We start from the raw sequence: 27,311 nt of genomic DNA, 5'->3' as shown, positions 1-27,311 counted from the left end.
TCTCGCGAAATTACTGAAAATCATTCATAGCATACAGAAACAAAATTGGATTGATATATCACTCTTGAATTGGCTGAAAGTTGATGGCCAAATGCCAATGAAGGGCTCCCACAGCATTCAAATTAGAAATATTCCATAGTCAAACACACATCAGAACTACTAATTTTAGAAATATTTGATCAATCACGGATCCATTGCGAAACAGCAGTTACCCTCATTCTGTGAAGTAGCCTTTCTAATAGGCCCTTTTAAAATAAGAGTGACCTTTACCATTACATTTTATAAAGCATCTACACCCTCATTCTGTGAAGTAGCCTTTGTAATGGGCCCTTATAAAATACTAGTGACCTTTACCATTTCATTTCATAAAGCATCTACACCATGCATTGGAAGTTACAACTCAGTACTAGAATATATGGATCCTGAACCAAAAGCCCAATCTGAGGTCATCTAATCATGCACATATATATAAGCTCAAATAGGAAAAGGTCCCCTTCTTCCCATAGGGGTCTTATGATCTAGGATGGATGCTGGCTAGGTTTTGACTTTGACAAAACATTTAGGGTTTTGCCTTTACAGAATATTGCAGCTTTCAGTTCCTCATGTACTACGTGGGGAATGATCTGATACCAAACAATCACCTCAAAAGGTGCTTCCAGTGTCATCTGTATGCTGACAGCTCTCCCACACCCAAATTCAAGAGACTTTCCCATCACTAAATTCCATAGCAGCATGCTATATCAGAGCCATTTTGTTTCTCATAGAACCATGGTTTTAAAGTGATAATATAGGCAATCATATAACGGGGAGCAAAAGCATACAGTTTTAGAAAATTGACTTGGAACTTTTTTTCTCTTTTTGGGCCGTGGCAGAATCTATACTTGATCACTCTGAACTGCCGAGACCAACTGAATATTCTCCTCTTCACACATGTCAGTGGCATCTGATGATTGAATTAATTCAGAAGGAAGAAGGGTTGATGACTGATCGCTTTTGGGAACTAAAAACAACATCACCAAAGGTAAAATCCTCATGATGTTTCTGATCAGAATAGTCAACCAGAGATTTCTAAAATTTGTACGTGTTACATTAAGAAGATGAAGCAGCAAGCCTCCACCCCATGAAGATGAGAGAAGACCAAAGTTGTCGATGGACATGAGCAAAGCAAAAAATGTGCCTTCTATGCCTGAAGGGCAAAGTTTTGCACTGAGCACCAGCATAGGCATCCATTTGATCCGGTTAATGATATGCAATGAACTCTCGTCAATTATAACAAAGAAGTAATCAGGGATGCCTAGCTTTAGATTCAAGCGTAGCACCATGACTAGGTCAAGCATTCCTGCTAATCCAAAAATCAGCTGAGCCCATAAAAGCAAGCTGCGGAATGAATAATCCTTCAACATTTTATGATACACTAGCACTCCAAGAAGTGACCCCATTGAGCCAATGGAAAATATTACACCCACAAATTCCTGTAAACCAAACAGTTCAACAATTAGTGGAGCTTGCTTTTTAATAACTAATCAAAAAGAAAAGCAAGAAAGAAATTAGACAACATGCCTCGATAGAAAAAGCAAAGTGTTAGGATCCTAGCATTGATTTTGCTTCATTGTTTTCTTTGTTGCGCATAAATTTCATTAACTAAGCATTGCTAACATGTTTACTCTGATATTTCATAATGACTTTTGTTAAAATACGCATTGCAATCATTCTCAATTTCCAACCATTTTCTGTCGTTCTACCCATTATATTCTGTCTCTAGTATTCTATACATTTGGCTGTCCTATATGGTCCGTTTTCTTATCCATGAATGTATTGTTACATGTATTATGAATAGGGTTCTCTGCAAAATGAAAGGCCAAAATTGAGATGGAATAGTAACATTTGTTGTGGTACATTTTTTGAAACTATTCTGATGATACGTGTATTATAGCACCTAATAGGGCAGCTCATTTTTTCCCAGTAGGTTTGTAATATGGAAAGAACAGCATTATGGAAATCATCTGCCAATAAAGAGTAGCAAAAGCTGAAATAATGCGATACCTGAGAGAATGCCGGGCCTGCTTTGGGATCTGTATACCAGTAAAATTTGCCTTCCTGGATATTCAAACTCATAGCTAATGATATGTACATATAGAGAGAAGGTCTCCATACTTCAGGGCACTTTAAAGCTTTCCACATACTCTGGATTGCCTCCAACAAATTCTGAAAGACCAGATCAAGGACTGACTGAAGTTATGCTTAGTCCCAAATGTAAGCTAAGTGATAAACTTAATATCATAAAGAGAGTTCAATGGCTTGCCTGCTTGCGTGCATGGTTGGTAAGACGAGGCTCATAAAGAATAAATCCAAGGAAAAGGACCATTATAGCTGGGAAGCAGAGTAATCCTAATGCTCCCTATCAGAAAACATGCACATGCCAAATCAGGTATTGATAAACATGCATCCAATAAAAGCAAGCCCAACAATATAGCATTTTAGTCCTCATGATCAAACTCCAAAGCTGGTGGTTGGGATATGTCACCGTTTCAACCTCATATGGAATCCTTAAACAAAAGCAATGCTATCATGAACTTTCCAACACCAGATGTCAAGTCAATAAAGATGCTAAACACAATCTGTTTGTAAGGTATGAAAATGTGTAAATCAAAACCTGAGCACCAAGGAGATGCACTGCCACACCACTTGTAGAGAAACCTACAAGTGCTCCTATTGACGAGCTCGTGCCACATAAACTCTGCATATCTGATGCCAATTGTGGAAAGTGAATGCTGTTTTTCGCTATGCATGCATCCATAATAACATCTGCAATGGCAACACCACCAGTTGCAGCCATAAGCAGCAGCACAGTAATGAAAATGGGCATCATAGTGTGTATGGAGAGGACCAGTATTGAGATCAGCCCCATAAAGCCTGCTTACCAAAAAAAGGACGATCCGAGATCAGAAAATGTGGCATGCTATATTAATCCAAAGAGACAGGGCCAGTAGCCCTAAATGTAGCTTCCAACAAAGGCATGAAAACTTTGGTATTTCTTTGAAACTACTGTAGTGTGAAGAACAGAAACATATGTTTTGTAGATAAGTAGGAGATGGGTTCGTGTGAACCACCACTCATGAAGCATGGCTCAATGAGTTTGACTCAAGAACTACACAGTTGGATTCTGATAGCAGTATCACAATATGTTTTGTGTTTTTGAAATGTATATATTTAATTTTCTGAAAAACGACAATATCGCCACAAAGCCCTAACAGGCAGAGTTTAGCCACTCAAGAATCAAACATTTGTGATTAACAGAGCTTAAGTTCTTCCATTTCGTGCTAGGCCCTTTGTCAATTAATCCAGCTCCTATTTATCCTGCTGGCAATGTTTTACATTACATTGTTAAAAACATCTTGGCTCAAAGGTAGTTAGAAAATGAAATAATGAATGGCATTTCGATTGATGGGATTCGCTAATGCTTCAAAGGCAGTGTGTTCAACAGTTATAGCAGCTTCATATTACATATGCTTCGGGGGAAGAATGTTTTCACATATCCACCTAACTGGATAGGTCAAACACACTTTCAGGGCAGTAAAGGAGATTATTGGGCTTTGTTATTGGCAAGGCTAAGGTGATTCCATCAAATAAGATTAATCCCTCACCATCTCAAAAATCAATATTCTATGTGACCCAACAGAGTTCCAAATCACAAGATAAAAATGCAGCAATGCTATACGTACAGATTTTTTCATCTTCTTCCTCAGTCAACCAGTTCAATTTGAGATTGTGATATTGCTATCAAGATTTAACTGTGTAGTTTTTTAGTCAAACTCAATGACCCATATTTTATGAGTAGTGATTCACACAATTCCATCTCTCTGAGAATAAATGGAACACTTAGCACTCATTGGATCTAGGTGAGGCTCACAAAGGTGAAGCATTGGAACTTCCCAAGAGGTCACCCATCTAGTACTACTCCAGATTGAGAGAGGTCAACTACAGAATTTCCTTCATGGTCAAACTCACTCTGGTTGCAACCCTATTTGCAAAACCTTCACCGAGTGGTGTGCCTTATGAACCATTCATTAGAAAGCCTCTTAAGCTCATCAATTGATAAGTAGGAGATATTTTCCACAAAAACTACAGTTAAATCATGATAGCAATATCACAATTTGACTTGCTGTGGAAAATATCTCCTACTTATCAACCACTGACTCATTTTCTCAAAGTCCAAATCATCTCATTCAAAGGAAGAAAATCCAAAAAGCCATATAAGAGCCAATTCTGTTAAAAAACAAGTGTTTATATCTGGAAAAGTTTCCAACAAGGAAAAGAACAGAACCTGCGAGGATGAAATATGGGCGACGCTGATATCCTGCAACCGGAAGAATATCTGTGAGCAAACCCCAAACTGGTTTCATTATCCACGGAATGGATATGATCCCTTGATAAACTTGTGCTGCAGACGGCTGGACCTTTTGCGCATCTTTCCAATAGTAGGATGAAACTATCCGGTAGAATGCCCCTCCAAGCCCTTGACTAACTCCATAAACAATCACCACTCCAAACACAAAACTCCCATGTAATTCTTTGGCAAGCATAGCCAACCATACATAAGGCTCCCATAAATATACCACCCATCCTTTTCTACTCGGCTCTTCAACTGCAACCTCTCCCTTTAGATTACTGGTTTCAGATTCCCCCATTCTTGAATATGTCGAATCTCTGAATCCAATTACAGATATGCTGCCACAATTCTAGTCTGTTGACCTTTCCAACAAGATGCCGCCCTATTTAAGCATTTCGCAATAACAACAGATCTGATGCCCCAGCTGTTAAAACCTATCCAAGATACATCTGCATTAATTCATAGGCTTCAAAATAGCTAGTCTCATTCTTCAAATCTTGCACTTCCTCTTTTATTCTTTAGACTCATGTACACTAGCACCCCTCTTTATTACCAGTATACAGAAAACCAAGAACGATGAATAAAATTACAACCCATATCAATAAACTGCAAACATTTGTGATTGTTATGCAATAGCAAATATTTAATGAACATGGGCACACTCAGTAAAAACATCAAATTCAAACTCACCTTCATTCATTGATGTGCTTCTGAATATCTCCTCTCATTTCTTCACTGACTATTCCACCATTACCCTGTCCTGTATAAATTAATTTCACGGAATATCCCCTGAATATACACATAATATTACTTCCCAGATTCCAAATACATGACATGTGGTGCTCCAAATACATTGACCCCAGATTTTGGTTCCCTCAATCTTTATAACATATAAATCTCCTAAGATTCAAACTTATAACAGACCAGCTATTCATGAAGCTCTAAATAAGCTGACCCTAGATTTTGATTTCTCAGAAAAATACCTTTGTGTGCCATCGATTGATATATATCTTGACTTGTTAAATCTTCCTAATTTTTAGATTTCGGCAAATATAACTAACGAGACATAAATACAGAATGTATCCTTACCCTGTTGAATACAAATTTGTCTGAAACTGAAACCTGCAGTCGCCTGAGATCCATGTACTACCTAATTATCATGCACCTGGCGACCAATCGTTTGGTGTTCGCTTCAATCAAGACAACAAATGATACCCAGTTGGGTCAGAGGTAATTAATTAAAGTCAGCAGTTATAGTTTTATGTTTTGTTTATTAACTTCAGCATCATATCCATTCCCATATCAATAGCGTGTTGTCTTTTGAATTCTCGTTAGTTTAATTTATTATCAAACGCGCATTGATTTGTATGGATACAAAAATCAATTTGGTCGAGGATGAATATCAGGAAATTTACTTATTTTTAGTAATTGTAATCATGAATAAATAAATAATAACTAGTTTGCCATGAAGTTCCATAGGATCAAAGTAACTAATAATATTAACTAATATTACTAACTAAAAGTTTAAGGCATCTTCTTTCTCACCTTTCCTATTTCTTAATTATTTTATTTATTTTCTATCTCTTAGAAGATTCTTGGAGTTTGATCTAATTATTGATTTTTAATCACATGTTGAAATTGGTTTTTTTACATTAATCTAATTAGAAGGTTGTAGAAGGTTGTGTAGATTAAAAAAGTTAAATTTTTAAAAGTTGATTAGTCTATGCTATGCACTTGATATGTTGGTTAGTCTATTCTAATTTTACAAGTAGTCTTTTTTAAAAAAATAAAATTTTAAAAGTCAATGTTATGCTTAAAAGAAAATATTTTCTAATATTCATGTGTATGTATATTGCACACAATTTGCTAGGAAGGAACAATTCTGAAGTTAATGTTTAGTATATTTAAGTTTCTCTTTCATTAAGAAAAAAGGAAAAGAAGTAGATAAAGTCAAACAACTAGCTCTATACACATCACACAACTTGTTTGCTCAACTCATCAAATGAGTGTTGGTGGCTAGCACATAAAGTTAATTATTTAAGATTATTTCATATTATATGTTGGAGCTTATTCCTCAACCCTATAACAATCAAATGTGCATCAAAAGGACAATTGTTGTGGAGGTCAAAGAAACTATCAACCCAACGACATGTGACCTCATTTGATAGCTTAAAGAAAAAAGACGCAATCTAGACAAAGTTAAATTGAAGAAATAAGATGTGATATAAATAAAGTTAAGTATGCTAGTTGAGAAGGGACCTAAATAATTAAGAAAACTCCTCAACTTTGTGTTTCATAATTTGCACTATCCTAATGGAAGTGAATACAAAATGAAAAGGTGCATAAGAGGCTCAAATAGTACACAAAATATTAAAATTGTAAGCAAAAGAAGCATTTCTTCAAGCTTACTATTGTATTGGCATGTATTTGTGTTTAATTTTTATCCAAGATTATCTTGTTTATCATTAAGTGGGGTTTTCATGCGTCTATTTATATATTTTGTGTTTTATGCAGGAAACGTGGTTACTTTGTAACATAAGTGTTTTTTATGGCACTAGAGTTGTGGATGGTCTAGAGGGAAAATTTGGGGGTTTTCATGGTGAAAGGTTGAAGATTTAGTATAAGTTTATACACTTCTTATTTTATTTCATTGTTGAATTGTGAAAAGAAATGATGTGAGTTGAGCAGAAAATGCATTTTACTCAAACTATATGATTGGTTTTATTTATGTTTACATTAATGTGCATGCATCTAAGAGTGTTTTGTTCAACTTTGTGTGAGAAAGTTCTTGTGTTCATATTTGAGGGTTTCTTATGGTGAGGTGTGATTTGTCTAGATTAAAAATCTTATTTATATAATAGAAGGTACATTGATAGTCTGAAGGGAAAGTTTGAGGCTTTGTTGATGAGGATTTGAATGTTTAATATCAATTTAGATAGTCATTCTTGTAATGTCATTGTATTTATTATATAAGTATTTGTGTGTGTATTTCAATGAATACTTGTTGCTTGCATTATTGGTGTTAAGAAGTAAATAAGAAAACTAAAATATTTGTCAAGGATTGAGCATTAGGGTTTAGTGTGTTCAAGACTTGTGTAATAGGTAGATGTTAAGTGGTGCATTTTTAGCTTTATGTTCTATTAGAAGTTGGATTAAATTGTGTGTATCAAGGCTATTTAAAGGTTGAATGCCATTTTTTTATCATTCTTTGTGTACCATGTCATTCTTGAAGATAATGCATAGGGGTGTGCTTGTTTTATATTGTCTCTTTCTCCCCCTCACTTTTACAAGAGAAACTAATTACTTTGTCATTTGAATTGTTCGCTAATTTTGATTCACCTGTGAAAATTTAAATTAAATATTTTTAATTCTTTATACAAGTAGGGTTAAAGTGAAAGTTGTCATGTGGTACACGGGTCCAACTTTTCAAAGTTTTATAGGTGGATTTCTCTATTGTTGATAAATGGAATATGTTTTTAGCATCACAATAAAGATTAGCAAGCCTAAGGCTTTTACAAATGATAAGACCCTTGTCATCCACATCTTTCCCTACATAAATTTAAATAATAATCTTCTTAAATTGTGAAATCTAGTATGTTCTTTGTATTTTAGCAAATGTTGGGTCTTTCTTAAGGCTCCGTAGTTATTTTTCAAGACACATATTATTAGTAGAAACATTTGTTGGAAAGTGGGTAGTCAAATGTTGTCATTGATGGCAACATATCTCATGTGCATGGTCTCTTGTGATAAGAACCAATTTTAGTATAATAAAGGATCTAAAAATGTATAAGTCTGGGAAATAAATGTACTATATAGTTGGACAGCTTTGGTCAGCAATGACATCAAACTTATTAGATGAGGCAACAATTTATAAATATGATATATACAATTTGTATTAGCTACTTCTATGGTCACTTGAGCTAATATGAAGTCTACCATGTGTTTTGGTAATGTGAAGTAGAACAGGTCTAGTATGATAGTGTTTCAAGGAAGATTTGGTAATTGAGTATTTTAGCTTAGTAATTCAATTACCTTGTTAATTCAATTACTTAGTAATAATGGGATGACATCCAAGGAATTTATGCTTGGATAGCCTAATTTTGTATTTTGTAAATGAATGGGCATGTTTTGTGAAGGGTTAGTAAAGTTGACTAGATTAACGAATTATAAGAGTATATAGGAAAGATTTTTTGGCATGTATGGATATAGTGTGGTGCAAGCCTTAATACATAATTTGAGATTAGAGTATATGTGAGATTTAGTATAACTAATCAAGCATTGTGATGCTATGCAATAGTTCATTTTTATGTAATACTTTTATTGTATTTGGACAGTGAGTCCAAAAGGTGGCTATAACCTTTATTCTCAAGAAGTGAGCTCTTTTTTGTTCTCACAACTCCTAATAGAGTTAGCCTCCTATCGAATCGTGTACTAAATTCTATTTAATGACTCCTAACATTTCAAATATCCCAATAGAGATACTTCCATATTAGTGCATAATCTTGTGGGTTCAACCCCCATTGTGCTTTTCCCTTGGCTAGGGTTACCTTGAGAACAAATAATATTGTTATGAGTTGGTGTATATTTTACTTTTTATGTATTTTTATTTATGGTTGCATTTGGTTTAGCTGAAAATTGTCATATTGGTTTAAAAGTGTTGCAACAATGATTCACTCCCCACTCATAGTGTTTCTTAATCCTAATTAGTCTCATAACCTAGTTCCTCAGAATAATCCATTAAGCTTGAGGATGATCCTAATGGATGCAGGCATCTTATAAAGGAATTTTGAAGTGACACTTGAGGACTTGGATAAAACCAATGCAGATAAGGAAAGATTAAAATTAAATCTTAAAGATGGAAATTTTTACATCAGAAGACTCAAGAAACAAGTTTGCATGCCAAAGTTTAAGAGGGAGGAACTCGTTGAGAAGATGAAAGATGAGCCTATGATAATTGATATTGAATCTTCATCAGATTTGGTTGATAAAATTGGAAAGGAACAAGAATCACTTCAACATGAATTTGAGATCACCATTCTTTAGATGGTCGAAGAGATTGAAAATGGGAAAGAGGAAAAGAAAAACTTGAAGTGAATTTAAAGATCAAAGTAGATGAATGTCATAATTTGAATGCTAATCTTAGACAAGTAAATTTGGAACTTGAAGATTCAAGATCTAACTATCAAGAGCTTGAAAAGTACACTAATATTGTGTTATTGCTATTATGATTGTTGGTGTAAATATGTACTTTACTATTTACACTTACTTAAGTTTACTTAGGTTTATGCATTATTTAATTATTTTGCAATATTTTATTATTTTTATTTGAGAGACACTTAGGAGTTTGCGCACCTTTTTGAGTTCTCATGTAAACAACACAAGAGTATGCAACTCTATTTTAGCACACGATGTCTACAACACTATTTTGCTTGTCACACCCTTGTAGGCTTATCCTCACATCATTGCACTTACTTCCGTGCTTAATGGAGGATAACCCATATCTGGTGGACATGTGCTTGGTTGTATGAAACATCATGTAGCTGATTATGAGGCATTCTAGAAGCTCTCCTGAGGCCTTTATATTCAGGCACTCCCAGTGTACTCTCAACTAGTTATTGAATAAACATCATCATTTTGATCATACTCTCTCTTTGGTCTACTGTGTGCTTGTGTTGAGTTCTTAGTTCCTGGGTGAATTTTTCCCTTAGGCAAATTCTTACATGGTATTAGAGCAACTTGAAGATTTTCTCATCACATAGCCGTTTGAGACCACAGTTGCTTCATCACTTCAGCTCGAATCTAGAGTGCTGCAAAAATTGGGAGCGTCTAGGATCAAATCTGACCTAGCCATTGCGTTTGGAACGCTGAACCAATGAAAATCAACTATAAACTCGACTACTTTGGCCCAAAGTAGATCGTGAGGCAAAAAAATTTTGCAAATTGGAACTCAGAGGCCCCGATTTCCAGTTCGAGTATGGTCTTTTTAGATCTGTAATTCATTTTCAAATCTGTCATTTTTCTTTGTAATTTTCATCAAATTTTCAAAAATTTATTTTTCCCTTTGGGCACCCAGTAGAGAAATTTAATTTAGCAAACCTGGGCTGTCAAACCCCGAATCTGCTATTTGGAAGTATAACAGCCCCTGAATCTGCTATTTGGAAGTATATTTTATTTGTGCGCAAAGTGTATTTTGGTTGGCTCGGTAGGTTTCAATACAAAGAGCAGACCATACCACATTAGCAGCGACACAGTACGAAACCTGCCTCTGCAAATATCGGGCCATATCAATTAATCAACTCAATACGGCCCGGTCCAGCACAGCACGGCCATCCTTCCTCCAAACCTCATTGGCAGGCATCTCTATTTCAACTACCCACGACATTTGAGTTATAAAGTTTTCAAACTCTCACCATGGACTACATGTGGGATTATACTCGTGCACATTTTTCAAATTTTTGGCGTAGTCTCTGAATTCCAGTAGTCGCAGACTTTCACCCGACATTATTGTGTGGTTTTCGGCAGGTACTAAATAGTCCCGGCAACGCCATTTGAAACACCGAGGTTTGCACACTTCGGCAACCAAAATCATTTCTCAGTCACATCCATTCTTCCTTGCAATGCACTTACTTCGGCATCGACTATCGCATTTCTGACATCCCGCCACAGCATATTTCGAAAGCGTAGTGTTTGGATTTCGGCCAGTGGTTTTTCCAAACCACAGTATCCCGACTGTGGTTAGCATTTTCCCAGCAGACTGCAAGTTTTTGGCAATGATAGGTAATACAAATTCTGGCCCTTGTAGCTCCCATTCTAGCTCATGGTCACAAATTTGACAGTTGCAGAGGGTTTCCATGATTCCAACAAAAGCAAAGGTAACTGTGGTTTCAAACTCCAACGAGCGGTAAATCCAACTCTCATCAGTGGTTTCAATTTTTAATACCACAGTTTCTATAGTCCATGATATTGGTAGATTGTTTCTACTACTGTGTGTCACTTTCCTGCCCAGCAGATGTAAAATGCCACGGTGGAATCCTGTCAGCATATAGTCAGATGCTAACTACTCTAACCTCTGCCACGTCAACAGTTGTAATATCAGGACTGCCACATCACACGTGGAAACTGTCTAGTGCCACGTCGGATTCTATACACCACATCAACATTTTCATATAGTACAGACAGACAGGTCATTTGCCACGTCACCCAATGGCGCTAATTTTTTGCTGACATCATCAGAACTCTATGTTAAAATTGATGGTCATTTGACCGTCATTTCCAGGCATTTTATAATTGCATTGATGGTTGTTTGACTGTCAAATTTAGACTCGCAATTTTTTCCCTAGACCCCTCTCCAGATTGCTTTTCAGTTTGGCAGCCTAACTTTGCGAGCCCATATCTTGGACATCCAGATTCCTATTCAAGTGCAAATTTTTTTTGAAATTGGGTAAAATTTCTTGAATTTTCCAGTGGTGGTGTTATTTTTTGGTTTTGGTGCCTAGATTTTGCAAAAATTGCATTTTTTGGCAATTGTACCTGCATAATCTTGCATTTTGCAACTTCAGAAGCTCCATACGGGCACATCTGGTCACTTTTTCAGGTTTCATTTTTTTTGAAAGTGTGTATTTTTTTGTTTACTTTCCAGGTCTGAAGCCAGATTCTAGGGTTGTATGGACCAATTTCTCACTTTCAGAATTAGGCCTTTTTTGACATTATAAAGCTTTGTTTCTTTTTCAAAATTTTTGTAAATCTTAGCTACAATGCTTAAGTGACAAATTTAAGCCTCATAAGGCAGTTGCAAAGAAAAATCAGAAAGTCCACTTTGTTCATTTTGACAAGTGGTCCATTGTAAATGCACTACTTATAAAGTGCCAAAAGCATCTTTTTTTTTTTTTTGGGGGGGGGGGGGGGGGGGGGGGGGGGGTCTCTGTCTTTTGATTGAGTGAAAAGGGGGGGTGTGTACTGTGTTTTTGTGTCTCTCTTTTGTGCTCTTTACATTTCTGCATCATGGGTTTTAAATGTCCTCCTCTAACTTCATGCAACTATTCTACATGGAAAGATATTACATGGAGTAGATTAATGGAAAAAGGATATAGTCTTTATGTTGATGGTACAACTACCAAACCTATTGATGCTAAAGAACTCACTGATTGGCAAAGACAAGACTGACAGGCTTTAGGTGTTATCAGGAGTTGTGTACATGGGGATCTTCTCTTTCACATTAAAAATTGTTCAGAATCTAAAGAATCTTGGGATAAACTTGAACAGTTGTATGGTAAAGTGGATGAAGAAAAGAGATTTCAGATTGAGGATGATCTACTTCTCTTGGATCCTAAGAATTATGACACAATTCAGGATTATATCATCAAAGTTAATGAGTATAGGGCACTTCTTAAAGATTGTGGAAATCCCATGAAGGATGACAGGTTAATTCATCACATCTTGAAGCGGCTACCTTCTAAGTACACCCACTTTGTTTTGAGTTTTAATACTCATAGGTTGACCATGGGATCTGCTTACTAGAAGCCTTCCTTTGATGGATTTGCAGACATGTTGATTGTTGAACAATCTCACTTGGTGGATTTTGGACTTCTCAAGTCATCTAAGACCAAAGCCTTGGTGGCTAGTGATGATCACAAATCTAGTCAAGGGGGAAAAAGCAACAACAAGAAGAAGCAGTGGAAGCAGAAAACACAATCTAAGACACAACATGACTCCTTGCAACAAGGCGGTTCTTCTTCAAACAAGAAGGGAAGTAATGAAAAGAAGGACAAACTATTTTGTGCATACTGCAAAAATCCAAATCATGACGAGCATCATTGCAAGACAAAAAGAATTGATGAGTTAGAGAATATACTCAAGAAGAACAAGATTCAAGTGCCAGGTACTTCCAAGGATACAACTCCAACCTCTTTGAAGGTTAAAGGTCAAGCACTTATGGCAAACACAAGTTCTTTAGAATGGATACTTGACTCAGGTGCCTCTTACCATATGGGTTCTTCAAAGGAAGACTTTTCTTCATTGAAGCAGTCAAAGGTACCACACATCTTTGTGGGAGATGATACTAAGATGGAAGTTGAAGGGAAATGACATGTTGAAATGGAAAATGGGGAATTCAAAGATGTTCTCTACATTCCAAATCTAAGCTCCAATCTCCTATTAGTTTACCAAATCACTCACCTTGGAGATGGTCATAAGGTTGAGTTCCTTCCAGATTCAGTGATGGTGTGAAGTCTCAAAGATGATTCATTGGTAGCAGTTGGGAAAGTCAATGATGACAAGAGGCTTTACTCCTTCTCCCATTTTGTGCCTAAGAGTCCTTCTCAAGCCTTGTTAACTCACTCTACTTCAAACATCAACTTATGGCATGAGCGGTTTGGTCACCTTGACTTTCGCTCTCTTTAGCAACTTTTCTCAAGACACATGGTCAAAGGTCTACCTAATATTAGCTTTTCTAAGGCAGGATGTTCATCTTGTTCAGTGGATATGAATCTCAAGGAGAATTATGATAAAGGGAAGTCTTCTCGAGCTCCCGTTGTTCTTCAGCTAGTTCACATGGTATTACCAGGACCCTTTGCAGTGACTTCAGTCAGCCAAGGCCACTACATACTCACATTTTTTGATGAATTTTTTGAGATTCACTTGGGTCTTCTTCCTTCATCATAAGAATGAATTGGTTCATAAGCTTCAAGACTTCAAGACTCATGTTGAACACAAGTCAAGGAAAGCCATCAAAGTACTAAGGATGGACAATGAGAATAGATATGTTGATAGAAGACTTAAGAACTTTTGCAAAATTGAGGGGATTGATCTTCAGAACTCACCAGCATTTAGTCTGCACAAGACAGATGTTGCAGCTATGAGGATTAGGACTCTCAAGACCATGGCAAGTTGTATGATAAAGGCCAAGTCTCTCGATCCTACATTAGAAGTTGAATCCATTAGTAGTGCTACTCACATATTTAATAGGTCTCCTCATCTAGCCTTAGATGGAAAGACTCCTTTTGAGGCATGGTGCAGCAGAAAACCAGTTGTGAGTCACCTTAGAGTCTTTGGTTGTCTAGCATGGGCAAACCTTTCTTCCAAGAGTTGCAAGGCACCGACACCTAGGCCTTGTACCTTCATCAGTTATGAAGACAATGTGAAGGCTTACAGACTTATAGATCTAGAGACTCATGAGATTTTTATGGAGAAGGATGTTTGCTTTGAGGAAAGTTCTCCCAGCTTGTCCTCTACTCCTCTCCGCACATCATACATAGTGGAAACTAATAGTCACACCAGTGATAGTGCTTCAACAGGTTCAAACACATGGGGTTCTGTCGATAGTTGCAATGAGAGGTCACGTCAGTCCAGTCCACATGCTTACATTGCCACAGTGAAAGGTCCATCACATCATGGTACATCTCGTCTTTCAGCTCTAGCTTCAGTTGACTTGGGAGACAGACTTGAGGACTTACATCTTCTCATTGATGATGATTCTTCTATAGTTGTTGCGAGGCCTCACTCTGACCCTCATGTCCATTCTCTACATGATCAATCTACTCAGGTTGGCATGATTGTGGATCCTTATGAACAACAATTAGTGGAAGTCTCTTTGTCAGTAAAGGAGACAGATGGTTCAGTGGAAATGTAAGAATTTTCCTAAGGGCAAAATTCACCTAGGAACTAAGAACTCAACACAAGCACACAGTAGACCAAAGAGAGAGTATGATCAGAATGATGATGTTCATTCAATAACTGGTTGAGAGTACACGAGGAGTGCCTGAATATAAAGGCCTTAGGAGAGCTTCTAGAATTCCTTGTAATCAGCTACATGATGTGTCATACAACCAAGCACATGTTCACCAGATATGGGTTATCCTCCATTAAGCATAGAAGTAAGTGCGGTGATGTAAGGATAAGCCTACAAGGGTGTGACACACAAAACAGTGTTGTAGACACCATGTGCTAATTTAGAGTTGCTTACTCCTGTGTTGTCTACATGACAACTCAAAAAGGTGCACAAACTCCTAAGTGTCTCACAAATAAAAATAATTAAATAATGTAAAATAATTAAATAATGCATAAACCTAAGTAAACTTAAGTAAGTGTAAATAGTAAAGTACGTATTTACACCAACAATGATTTTACTCTGTAGTTTTTTAGTCAAACTCGTCCGCCCATATTTCATTGGTAGTGGTTTACATGAACCCATCTCTTATGAGAATTAATGGTACACCTAACGTTGATTGCATCTAGGTGATTCTTACATAGGTGAATCACAAGTCACCCATCCTAGCATTACTCCATCTCAAGTGTGCTTAACTACAAAGTTTTCTCCATGGTTAAACCACTTTTCATGCAACCCCATTTGTAAAACCTTCACCACGTGTTGTGCCTTATGAAGTTCTAGTGGTTCACATTTGTGAGAATCACATAGCTCTTATGACTGCTAATTTTTCCATTTATTCTCATAAGAGATATCTTCCTATAAACCACTACTCATGAAATATGGGTCAATGAGTTTGACTCAAAAAATACATAGATAAATCCTAGTAGGAATATCACAATTTGACTTGGTATGGAAAATATCTCCTATGTAACAACTGATGAGGTTAAGGAGCTTTAAAATGAATGGTTTATAAGGCACAACACTAGGTGAAGGTTTTACAAATGGGATTGTAAGAAGAGTGTGTTTAACCATAGAGGAAACTTTGTACTTACACACACTTAGGCTAGACTAGTACTTGCATTGCTGACCTCACAAGAAGTCTTAGTGCTCCACCTATGTGAGCATCACCTAGATCTAATGAGAACTAATTGATTCTCATAAGATATTGGTTCATGTGAACCACTTCTCATGAAAGATGACTCATTGAGTTTGACTCAAAAAATACATAGTTAGATCTTGATAGAAATATCACAATTCAACTTACCACTACTACATTTGGACTTGAATTGCGACAGCAAGCCATCGCAATTGTGATGGCCACACATTGCCCAAGCAACTGAACCATGAATTTGCTTTCATTAGATGGGCATCAGACTTTTGTTGTCACAAATTGTGATGGTAAGGGAATCTATCACAATTGCGACTATTAACACCATCACAATTGTGATGTCCATGTGACAATTGTGTTGTAGAAGCAACGTTGATCCGTTGGAACTAGCCATCATAATTGCAATGGGTTTGCAATAGTTGTGTCATGCAAGTGAAAACTAGCCATCGAAATGTGTCATTGTAATTGTGATAGCTAGCCAAATTATTGAAAAAAAATAGTAAATTCATGTTATACCCCTCAATTTGATTACTAGATATCCTTACACTAAAATAAGCATATTGTGCCATCTTGAGTGTTGCATCTTGCAAAAGATAAGTTGTGGAATAGATGTATAAGAACAACTCAAAATTACTGGATGAAGTTATTATATTTTTATAGCCCTAGGTATTTTTCTCTCTATATTGTTTGGCTACCTATTTTATTAGCTTTTTTTGTAAACCCTTTTTTTGGTCATCTGCATTTGCTACTATTTCAATTGGTTTGAAAACATGTTATAGTGTTTTTGAATATAATTGTGCAAAGGACTATTTCGTCATTAGAATGCAAGAGAGCTAAAGAAAAAATTAGCATTATAGTGGATTGTAGAAATCTTAAAACTTTTGGGGAGCTTTAATTTGAATTTCTTTCATCTTATATCTTTGCAAATGGTACTATAGATGTATGAAATGTATTGAATCTGATATAATGCTTTTTATTTGGAAAATAGATTGACACAAAATAGATTTTTTAAACAATTCAGTCAATGGCTTGGTAAATAGGTGATGTAGAATACAATTTTAGAACATATTTTCTATTACTATTTAGTATGTTGCTTGGAAAATAGGTAAGCATAGAACATGTTTAATTCCTTTTGTTACAATTCAGTTTGTTTGCAAAATAGGTGAACAAAGAACATTTTTTTAGCAATTCAAATTTCTCTTCATTTTTTTAACAAACCAAATCATGGGTTTGTATTAAATGTACAACTGTTTGCTATAATGTGAAAGGTAACACATTTTTGTGGTGATGTATTGCTGGTCTAATATCTGTTTATCTTTGGTGTCATATTTCTAATATTGGTTTTTGTTTAGGAGTGTTTGGGGGGTGCCCATTTCATTCAATCTATGAAGGCCATGAGTAACTTAGTGAAGAAAAGAGGTAGAAAGGCTCTTCTAGAAGCTTCTTCAAAGCTAAGAGGGAGGAGAAGTGGAAGTATAAAGAAACAACAAGAAGTTATAGAAGTGACTAGTTATATCAAGGCATTGATGAATGGAATGGATAGTTGTGATGAGATGACTACATGTTCAAGCCCCCTATTGTCCTCTTGCTATTGGAGAGCCACATGTACATGTCAAACATCTTATGCCCCTATATTTCCTTTTCCTTGGAAACTAACCACCACATCCAAAACACATTTTCCTCTTCACCATTGTTGCACACATCCATCCAATGTATAGTTTGATAGAACACATCCCACCCCAAGTTGATCGCACTAGATTCAAATAGGGGTTCTCCTCATTAAGTTGTGATACCAAAAGCTTTGATCTAGCCTAAATGTCTCACCCCCAGAAAAGCACAAGGTTGGTCTAGGCAAGGAAACACATTGGGTGCCACAAAAAATCAAGGAAGAAACCAATATATAACCCCTCTATAAAAAACATGTCTTGACATAATTTGATTCAGACCATTAAAAGCAACACCAATATCTCAAAGAATTACCACCTTCCAAGATGATGTACACAAATCATAAACCCAAAACACTTATTTCATTAGTGTGGGTGCAAAGAGAATTACTGTATATGAAGAACCCATGTCATCCACAAAAATTTCCCTTTAAGCAAGATTTTATCTCTATTTGGATTTAGAGAAAGACAAATAAAAAGGATAGATTGAAATGTTTATTTGAAGGCAATGTGCCTCATTATGTCTATTTTGAAGGGGGTTGTGAAGCATGTGGAAAACAATAGGGGAGAGAAACAAAATTTGGAATTTTATCTTGGGCAGCTACCATAGGCTAATCCTAACATGAATTTCAACTATTTTGACCCCAATTTTAGTGATGGGTATTACATCTGACGCATCGGTCAAGAAGAAGACATGAAAATATTTGTAAAATATATGCCTAAAAAGGATGCCTAAAGTTTTGCAATGTTAGGCAATATACAAAGTAGTTTCCTTTAAGTGTGATCTAATTATTGGAATAAAAAGAACAAGGTTTTGCAAGGTCAAGGACTAGTTGACAACTCTGACATATTGTAAAAATTGGTCAATAAATTTAAATCACATTTAAAGTAACACATATTCAAATTACATTAATTTCATAGCAGCATAGAATAAAATTCTAGTAGATCACATCTTATACATGCCTGATGCATGATTGTCTAATGTTTGAGTGGGTGTTATATTTTAAAACCATTTTTACTTTCCAAATGGCCTAGAGCAAATAGAATTTAAAAAAAAAAAATAATCCACATGCTTTATTTTTTCAAATAGAACTATATGGTGGATCAACATATCAAGAAATATAATTCCATTGTAATGAATCATTCTGTTAAATTTGTTATTTGTAGATCTCGCTATTTTTTCCAAAAAAAACTTTACTTGCAAGATGAAAACTATATTTATGACATTAGCAAATTTTAGTTCATCCCATGTTTTCATAACGTAGCAAAAACATTTATTCATTAGACGAACATATTTGGCTACTTGACAAGGAAAAAAGGAAGAAAGAAATAAGATTAAAGGGAGCAAAAAATTACTTTGAATTTAAGGAGAAGTTGAGAGGACTCTCATGGAGATGCTACCCCATTATCATATTCCAAGTACATGCAAATGAGGTGGAAGCATCCAAAATAGCACATAAAGATATATCTATTTCATATGGTTAGCTCTCAATATTTTTAATGGAGGATTCTATATTATCAAATAATATAATGTCAGATTGGAAGAAAAAACAAAAATTAGTGACACTTCCATTGTTATTCAATAAACTATTGAAAAAAAAATCTCTAATACAATCTAATATAGAAGCAATTACAATATTCACTTTCATTATTTCGGCTAATAGAATCAACTCTCTTAATACTTACAGCCCAACACAAAAAACAACATGAAGATAGATGACTTGAGGATAAAATATAAAAGAATTAATAACCAATGGATTTACATAAAGCCATTATTTTTTAAATGCACATCTACTTTCAAACAAAACTACCAAAACTCAGGTGATAATGCACACAGGACAAGGCTAGATCATGTCTAAATTTAGATAAGATTGGGACAAAAGGGCTACATATCTATTTCTTTGCTAAATAAATATTGCTCTATAAAGGGCTCATATAAAGCATAGGGACCAATCCAACCATTTTACCATCTCTTCCAGGTCATTTTTTCCTTACCTGCAATAATTTAGATATATGAAAGGTTAGCTAGTAAAATACACTAGTCTAGAGATGCAATGCATTATTTTTTATTAAATATATTTACTCGCATAGAACCAACCATCTACTTCATATTCTATTTCAACTTCCTCTCCAGTTGTTAAGTTCAACTACAAGTGCAACATCAACTGACAAACAGTTAAAACAATGCTTGATCACATATATCCATTTCAAAATAGGAACCCATAACACTATCTAATCTTTAAAGGCCAAAAAAGATGCTCATGCAGGAGTCTAATTGGTGATCTTGGGAAATTTTTGATAGGTTACTTAATTTTCTTTGTCTAGATATAGACTTATGTTCCTGGTCAAGTTTAGCAGACATACATTAATGTTCCTTCAATATTCAAAGCTCATTCTTAACTATTATGTTTGTGGTATTTAAAATTGCAGAAATGTCATATTGACCAAAAATTGTGGCATATGAATTGAGATTGCATATTGAACTATGGCTTCCTTCTACATTGCCTGAAATCACAAGATTCACATAGTTGGTTATCATGCAATCATAGGTTAATTTTGAGCTTCACTTGGTTTTGAGAATAGTTTAATATTTTCTACTAATCAAGGCCAACCAAGTGAAGGTGGCACATCTAAATTCCCCATTAACATCTAAAATCTTTAAGAAAGGTTCAATCTTTAAAGTACCTAGAAGTTGTGCTACTCTCAACAAAAATCCATCTTCACTGCTCACATGATTAAAATAAAAAAGAAAACAATTTTCACCTATTTTAGGATATATGACTTGAGGATATGATCACCTATTTCAACCCGGGATATGAAGAAAACAATGTTCTTAAATGATATGTGTGACAAAATATTCATATTCATGTGGATACGTGTGACCAAATATTACAAAAAAAGGTTCCAGACCTGCAAAACTGACATCATTTTCCCATCTTTTGGTGCATGTCATTTTTCTATCGCATCCAAAATAAGATTCCACCATTGTGAATTGAGAATGCACATGCAACTACGCTCTATGGACAATAGGCAAAGCTGAAAAAACATACCATGATTACATTTATTTAAAAGGTCTATTAAGTTTTTAAAATTACAGACTATCATGAACATTAGAACTCTAGTTGCTATGCCCAAAAGAATGTCCTCAGAAAGTCAACACATAGAAAGTCTTGATTTTCTTGCATGTTGAGGACATTACCCTTGCCTATAAGAGTCAAAGTTACAATGTTCATGATGGTCTATAACTTAAAATACCTAATTAAAAACCTCTAATAAAAATGTTGTTAGAGTTCTTTAGATTAACTGAGAGGGGGGTGAATTAGTTATTCAAGGTCTAAATGCCCTAATAATACCTTTTCTCTAATTATAGTGAGCCCATAAACTTTTCATCCATCCAAACTTAAATCAATCATTTTAGCAAATTACAACAAATCAATATGCAGGGATAAAACATGCAAGATCAACACATGACACAGTGATTTACGTAAAAACCCAATTTGGGAAAAACCACCAGTAACATGCTACTTAATTTTCACTCTTCTAAAGTGATGCCCTGTTAAAGGCTTACAACACACTGTTAAATGTGACCTTGTTAGAGGATTTCACCATACTATTAGGAATGGGCCTGGTCAAAGGCCTTTTGAACATTCACTTGGAATGTCACCCTGTTAAAGGATTTATAACATGGCTATTAAGCCAACCTAAGTTCATAGGATTTAAACTATCTGTTACAACTGTTAGAGAGTAACAATAATAGCTTTTTGATCTGATACAACTTACAACATATTTTCCAGATTTTAGATCACATTTTAGTTCAGTCCTTTTTCTTGGCTTTAATCACTTCATCTTTGACAGCTTGTCATCTCAAGCTTTGTCTCCTTAAGTCTTCTTACTCATCATACCAATGCAACCATATATGTGGTCATCTGTTGAAGCAGAGTATCTGTGCTCTCTTACTCCTTAGCACCTCCTTTAGCACTTTATGCTTTCATGCTTGGCCTCCTCTCTTTTGCTTCATGACCTTGCTACTCCTTAAATAGAAATCTAGATTGCCTTTGCCGCTTGATTCTCCCTCTCCAACTTTAGGGTTTCAAATGGATTAGGTAGGGTACAATGTATCTACCCCATATCTTGCTCTTATCTAGAAACTTCATCTAGAGTCCAGTTGTATTCTCCAAAAATGTTTTACATGGTGTTCTGTGCCACCAGCTCATCACTCTTATCTTCTATTTAATTCACAAAATTCTAGACAACAACCTTGTCGGCTTAGATCTGATGAATCTTCGATCTTAGAAATAATCTAGCAACTTGGCATTATTGGTTTACTGATGCTCGGCACCTCTGTGTTACTCGGCACTTGTATCATGCTCAGCACTTGAAGATCACTCAGAATCTGAAGATCACTCAACATCTGAAGTTCACTCGATATCTGAAGATCACTTGCTCAGCTTCAACTAGGAATCTGTTCGACACTTACTAGCTTGCTCAGCTCCCTCTCTAATAGACTTAGTTAGGCTTTACAAATGACTTAGCTAAAACCTTACATCTTTGATATGTTTCAGTGTGCCCATTCTCTGTGTCTTATAGTATGTCGTCAATACATTTTTTTCATCAATGGCTTAGCTGATCCTTGTACTTCATTACAACATCATAACTTCAACCTTTCTCTAGGTGTACTAGTTACATCTTATTGATTGCCTCCTCCTTGTCAATCAACCTATTGATAGTATTTGGATCACTAAAGCAATTGTCATTCTTGCAAGTAGCAAGTTTGACATCAATGACAAAACAATGATTGAGAACATTCTTTACTAGCTCCATTACTTTTTATGTATGATCTCTTCAATCATTTCCAACAATCTCCCTTATGATCTTTTCAATCATTTCCAACAAATGCAAACTTGTTGCATTTTTCAACTCCACTTGATGTCATATGCATATAAATTAAGATTGCATATTGAACTATGGCCTACTTCTACATTACCTAAAACCAAGAGATTCACACAGTTAGTTGTCATGCAATCATATGTTAATGTTGAGCTTCACTTGGCTTTCAGAATAGTTAAATATTATCTACTAATTAGGGCCAACCATGTCAAGATGGAAGCTCATTTGGCCTCCCCCCCCCCCCCAACATCTAAATTCCCCATTAACAAATAAAATATTTAAGAAATGATCAATCTTTAAAGTACCTGGAAGTTGGGCTACTCTCAAGGAAAGCCCATCTTCATTTCTCACAAGTAATTCATCACAATTCTGTAGTGTTCCTATACAACAAACATGGGTACATCTAGAAATGTCCTCATTGCCCCATACATAAAATGAATCCAATATTACAAAATTCTCCCCCAAGATATAATCATTCAAGTGAAATAAACACATGAAAAATGAGAGAAAAAAAGAGGAATCTACCATTGTCATCGCATATGTGGCCATACTACATGTTGAGTGACTTTTATTGTTTAGCTGTTGTGCCAAGATCTCTCTATTTATATGTGTAGACACCTAAAAACCTTTAGAAAATAAAGTATTTTTATTTTCTGAAAAAATTTTGATGACATCATCATTTATTAATTAATTTATTTATTTTTATGCCATTAAATCCCTTTATCTTAATTAAAAATATTTAATTAAGGAATCCCTCCCAAAAATGTTTAAATCTTATTTAAACATTATTTCCTTATTTATTAATTATTTAATTAATAAATTGACCAAAAAACCCAAAATAAATAAATAAATTATTTTTTGCCCAAAACTTGGCCAATTTCCTTAAGACCACTAACCTCTTCCAAAATCTTCTAATCCTTCTTTAATTTTGATTAAAGGCTAATCCCATCATTTCCTACCCTTAATCCCAACTCAAAATATTTAATTAAGATTAAATATTAATCCTCATGTTTATTAAAAAAAGTTGTAATAAATATCTCCTCAACCCAAACCCTTGAAATAAATAAAAATCTAATTTATATTTCCTAAAAATCTAATTTATCCTCATCTTAAGAAGTTCTAGACTCTTCTAGAAAGTCTTCATCCTCATCCTAGGAAGTTCTAGACTATTCTAGAAAGTCTTTATCCTCATCCAAAGTCTAGACTCTTCTAGAAGATGTCTTTAAACCTAATCCTAATCCCCTCCTAACCTTGTCACATTCCCTAAAAATGGGTTAAGACTTACTAACCCAAGCCAAAGTTAACAAATATCTCCTCTTTCACCCACCCTCATTAAATGTCATCCACTTGCATATCCCTAAGCTAATCCTAAACCATCCCAATCCATCCTCTAATCATTTGCACAATCCTAAGCAAGCTTAAAACCCTCCTAATCAAGCCCAAGTCGAAATTGCTCTCATCTCCCTCAAAATATCTCAACCATAAAACTTTATGAAGTCCACTAGGCCATAAATGACTCTTCCAAGCCCTTTTATTGCTCTTACAAGCCATTATGAGGGTCTTTATGAAGATTTTATCCCTTGAGCCTCCTTTGTTGACTCATCCTTCCCCTTTTCTCCATCCTCTCACCCTGTGACACGTGTCACTCCCTGATTGGCTATAAGGAAGCACAATCCATGTGCTCTCCTCTCATGCAATCTGAGCCCTCGATGAGCTTTTTCCCATCCTTGCATCTTAGCCCTCAATCCCTCAAGCCTCTTGCCTATAAATTGGATCCTTCCCCTTTGCAAAATAACACAATCCATGAAGTAAAGTCATAATGCCATTTTAAGAAGCCATTTTACATCAAAACCATACACTCACACCCAAATTCCAACTCCATTTGAAGCCCTTTTTGAAGCATAAGCTTGAGCATACATCCTATCTATTTAGACAAAGCCACTCAACAAGAGAGCTTCTTATTGAGAGAGCCATTAATGGCTCATATTCTCAATTGAGAGCTCATCTTAGTCTATCTTGAAGTTTATGAATTTTGTTTAGTTTGTAGAAGCTTTATTTAAATTTGGTTTCTATTAGCATACTAACATTGCTCATATACAATATGCATATATATATATATATATACATAGATACACATATATATGTGTGTGTATGTATGTATATAGACACACACACATATGTGTATATGTATATGTATGTATATATACATATACATACATAAATACTTACATATACAAAGATCATAAGGGCACAAAAATGAAATATAGAGATTGCAAGGGCATGACAATAAAATGCAGTGATCACAATGGCACACCAAAAAAATCTTAGATCTTCATTGATCTCCACCACTGTTTAGAGCTCTCCACCCTCTTTTGTGCGTAGCTCTCCACAATCGATCAAAACAAATTTGGGAATGATTAATGTCATATTTTTTTATAATATATAATCCACAATCCACAAGATATATATATATATATATATATATACATATACATACATACATGTGTGCATGCATGTATAGATATACATAAGTATATATATGTATACATACATACATATATATATATATACATATACATACATATATACATATACACATACATACATACATACATACATACATACATACATATATACTCACATACATATGTTGAAAATAATTGATCAATTGTATATTGTCGTTGATGTTACACAAAATGTCATATCTTTACCACTCAGTGTATGTCAAGCTCACTCAGGCAATGAAGATAGTTTCTTGTCTCTACTGAGTATTTCAGTGTTTTCCAAGTTTATAAGATAGTGTCTACTGAGTTCACTCAAGCATCGAAGTGAAGTTAGCAAAATTTGAGTATTAACCGAGCTCACTTAGTTAACGAAGGAAAGTTGGATGGAACCAGTGATAACCAAGATCACTCGGTTACCAAAGGAAGTTTTTGAAGATGCATTATTAACTAAGTTCACTTGGTTAACATAGGAAAATCATTTCTGAGTTAATGTCTATCAAGAAGGGTCGACTAATGAAGGATTTTGTTGTTTTGACATATTGAGTTTAATTGATTTATTTGTTGGTTCCAGCCGATTGGGAAGATGAATATTAATTATTCTAAGATTTATTCAAGCTAGCTTGACATTGTATATGATATAAGGTAAGTTGAGGATTGAATGTGTGTAAGTGGATGGAAGAATAGGAGATGCTTAGAGGAAGCGAATTAGAAGGATAAGCATAATATCCTTGAGGAGGTGCAAAGATACATTCAATAAGGAAGGATCAAGTATTCAAGCAAGAATTGATATATGGAATCAGCAATATAGTTGCATCAGAAATTAGATCATATCATTGTTACTCTTTAACCATTGTAGTAGTGAACTAAATATCTTAATAGAGTTGGCTTAATAAACTACTTGTAAATCCTCTAACAAGGTGGCATTTCTAGATTGAAGTGTCTAAAGACCTCTAACAAGGCCACTCCTAATAGGGTGATTAAATCCTCAAATAGGATCACACCTAATAGTGTATTTTTTAATGTTTAACAGGGTTAGCTTCTAATAGGGCTCACTTCAAAAGAGTGAAAATCAATAACTAGTTGCAATTGGTAGTTTTTCCCAAATTGAGTTTTCACATTAAATCTTGGTGTCACTTGTGTTCATGTTATTCCTTTTATGTGTATGTAACTAAGTTAATTAAGGTTAATCATAGATAATATCTTAAGTTTAGCATGTTTAGTATTTTCTAAGTAATTTTTATTTTATTTTAGTGGTTACTGAGTTACAACATATTGTTAGTGTGTTAATCGAGTGCCTATGTGTTAACTGAGTAACAACAATTTCAGCAGAGTTTATATTTTGTATTGACATGTAAGGGATCTAGGATTTATTTTTATGGTAACTAATTCACCCCTCCCCTATCAGTTACTCCTCTTATATTTCCAACAATTAGTATTAGAACATTTGGTGCTTGCAGAGAAGGTTTCAAGGACCAAAGCTAAAGATCATGATGTCTTATAGAAGGCAGATCCCCAAGTTGAACAAAGATAACTTTAATGCATGGCAGGAACTTATGAAGTTAAATTTGGAAACCATCAGTGATTCAGGTCTAAAATATCTTAACTCCAAATATGTGGCACCTATTGGAAATATGACTATTGAAGAAATTGCAGAGAAGAAGAATCATAATATTATGATGATTGATATTTCTTTAACTCTCAACTATGCCGAATTTGATGAAGAAAAAGATTGTAGTACTACTTATGAGATGTGGATCAAGCTGAAAGCCATCTATGGAGGAGATGATAATGTAAGAAGAGCCAAAGTGAAATCCTCAGAGGAAAATTTGATCAAATAAAGATGAGAGAAGATGAGAACATTGCAAAGTACAGTGATAGAATCAAAGCCAATGTTTATGAAACCAAAGCCTCGGGAGGAAAGATTGAAGATGAAATAGTGTTAAGTTTCCCATAACACTTCTTCCTATATATACAATCAAAATTTTAGCAATTCAAGACATGAGATGAAATCCAAAGAATGATATAGAATTGGATGCATTAGTTGGAAGATTAACAATATTTGAGCTAGATAACTATGATAATTATGTTCCCAGTTCTAGCAATCTTGAGTCTA

General features: G+C 35.0%; 1 protein-coding gene across 4 annotated transcripts; it reads right to left on the bottom strand.

Moving 5' to 3' along the window:
- Window positions 1-217: 217 nt before the first annotated feature.
- Window positions 218-5,622, bottom strand: LOC149558100 (putative folate-biopterin transporter 2). 4 transcript variants are annotated; one of them, XM_089832495.1, is made up of 7 exons: window positions 5,480-5,622; window positions 5,081-5,179; window positions 4,325-4,824; window positions 2,654-2,913; window positions 2,303-2,398; window positions 2,044-2,205; window positions 218-1,472 (listed from the first exon to the last, which is right to left on the bottom strand). In XM_089832495.1, exons 3-7 carry the CDS (start codon window positions 4,686-4,688, stop codon window positions 876-878), a joined length of 1,479 nt encoding a protein of 492 aa, XP_089688621.1. In that variant the 5' UTR covers window positions 4,689-4,824; window positions 5,081-5,179; window positions 5,480-5,622; the 3' UTR covers window positions 218-875. The 4 variants fall into 4 exon arrangements, with proteins under 4 accessions (XP_089688621.1, XP_089688624.1, XP_089688622.1 ...); XM_089832498.1 differs by having other exon boundaries at window positions 2,654-2,805; window positions 4,325-4,934; window positions 5,081-5,150; window positions 5,480-5,616; XM_089832496.1 differs by having other exon boundaries at window positions 5,081-5,150; window positions 5,480-5,616.
- Window positions 5,623-27,311: the final 21,689 nt, after the last annotated feature.

This window comes from Cupressus sempervirens, chromosome 5, assembly GCF_028749045.1.
Source record: "Cupressus sempervirens isolate cs-2001-9-10 chromosome 5, ASM2874904v1, whole genome shotgun sequence".
Classification (NCBI taxonomy): domain Eukaryota; kingdom Viridiplantae; phylum Streptophyta; class Pinopsida; order Cupressales; family Cupressaceae; genus Cupressus; species Cupressus sempervirens.
The sequence above is the reverse complement of the archived record's forward strand: the minus strand, read 5'-3'. Positions and strand labels throughout refer to the sequence as shown.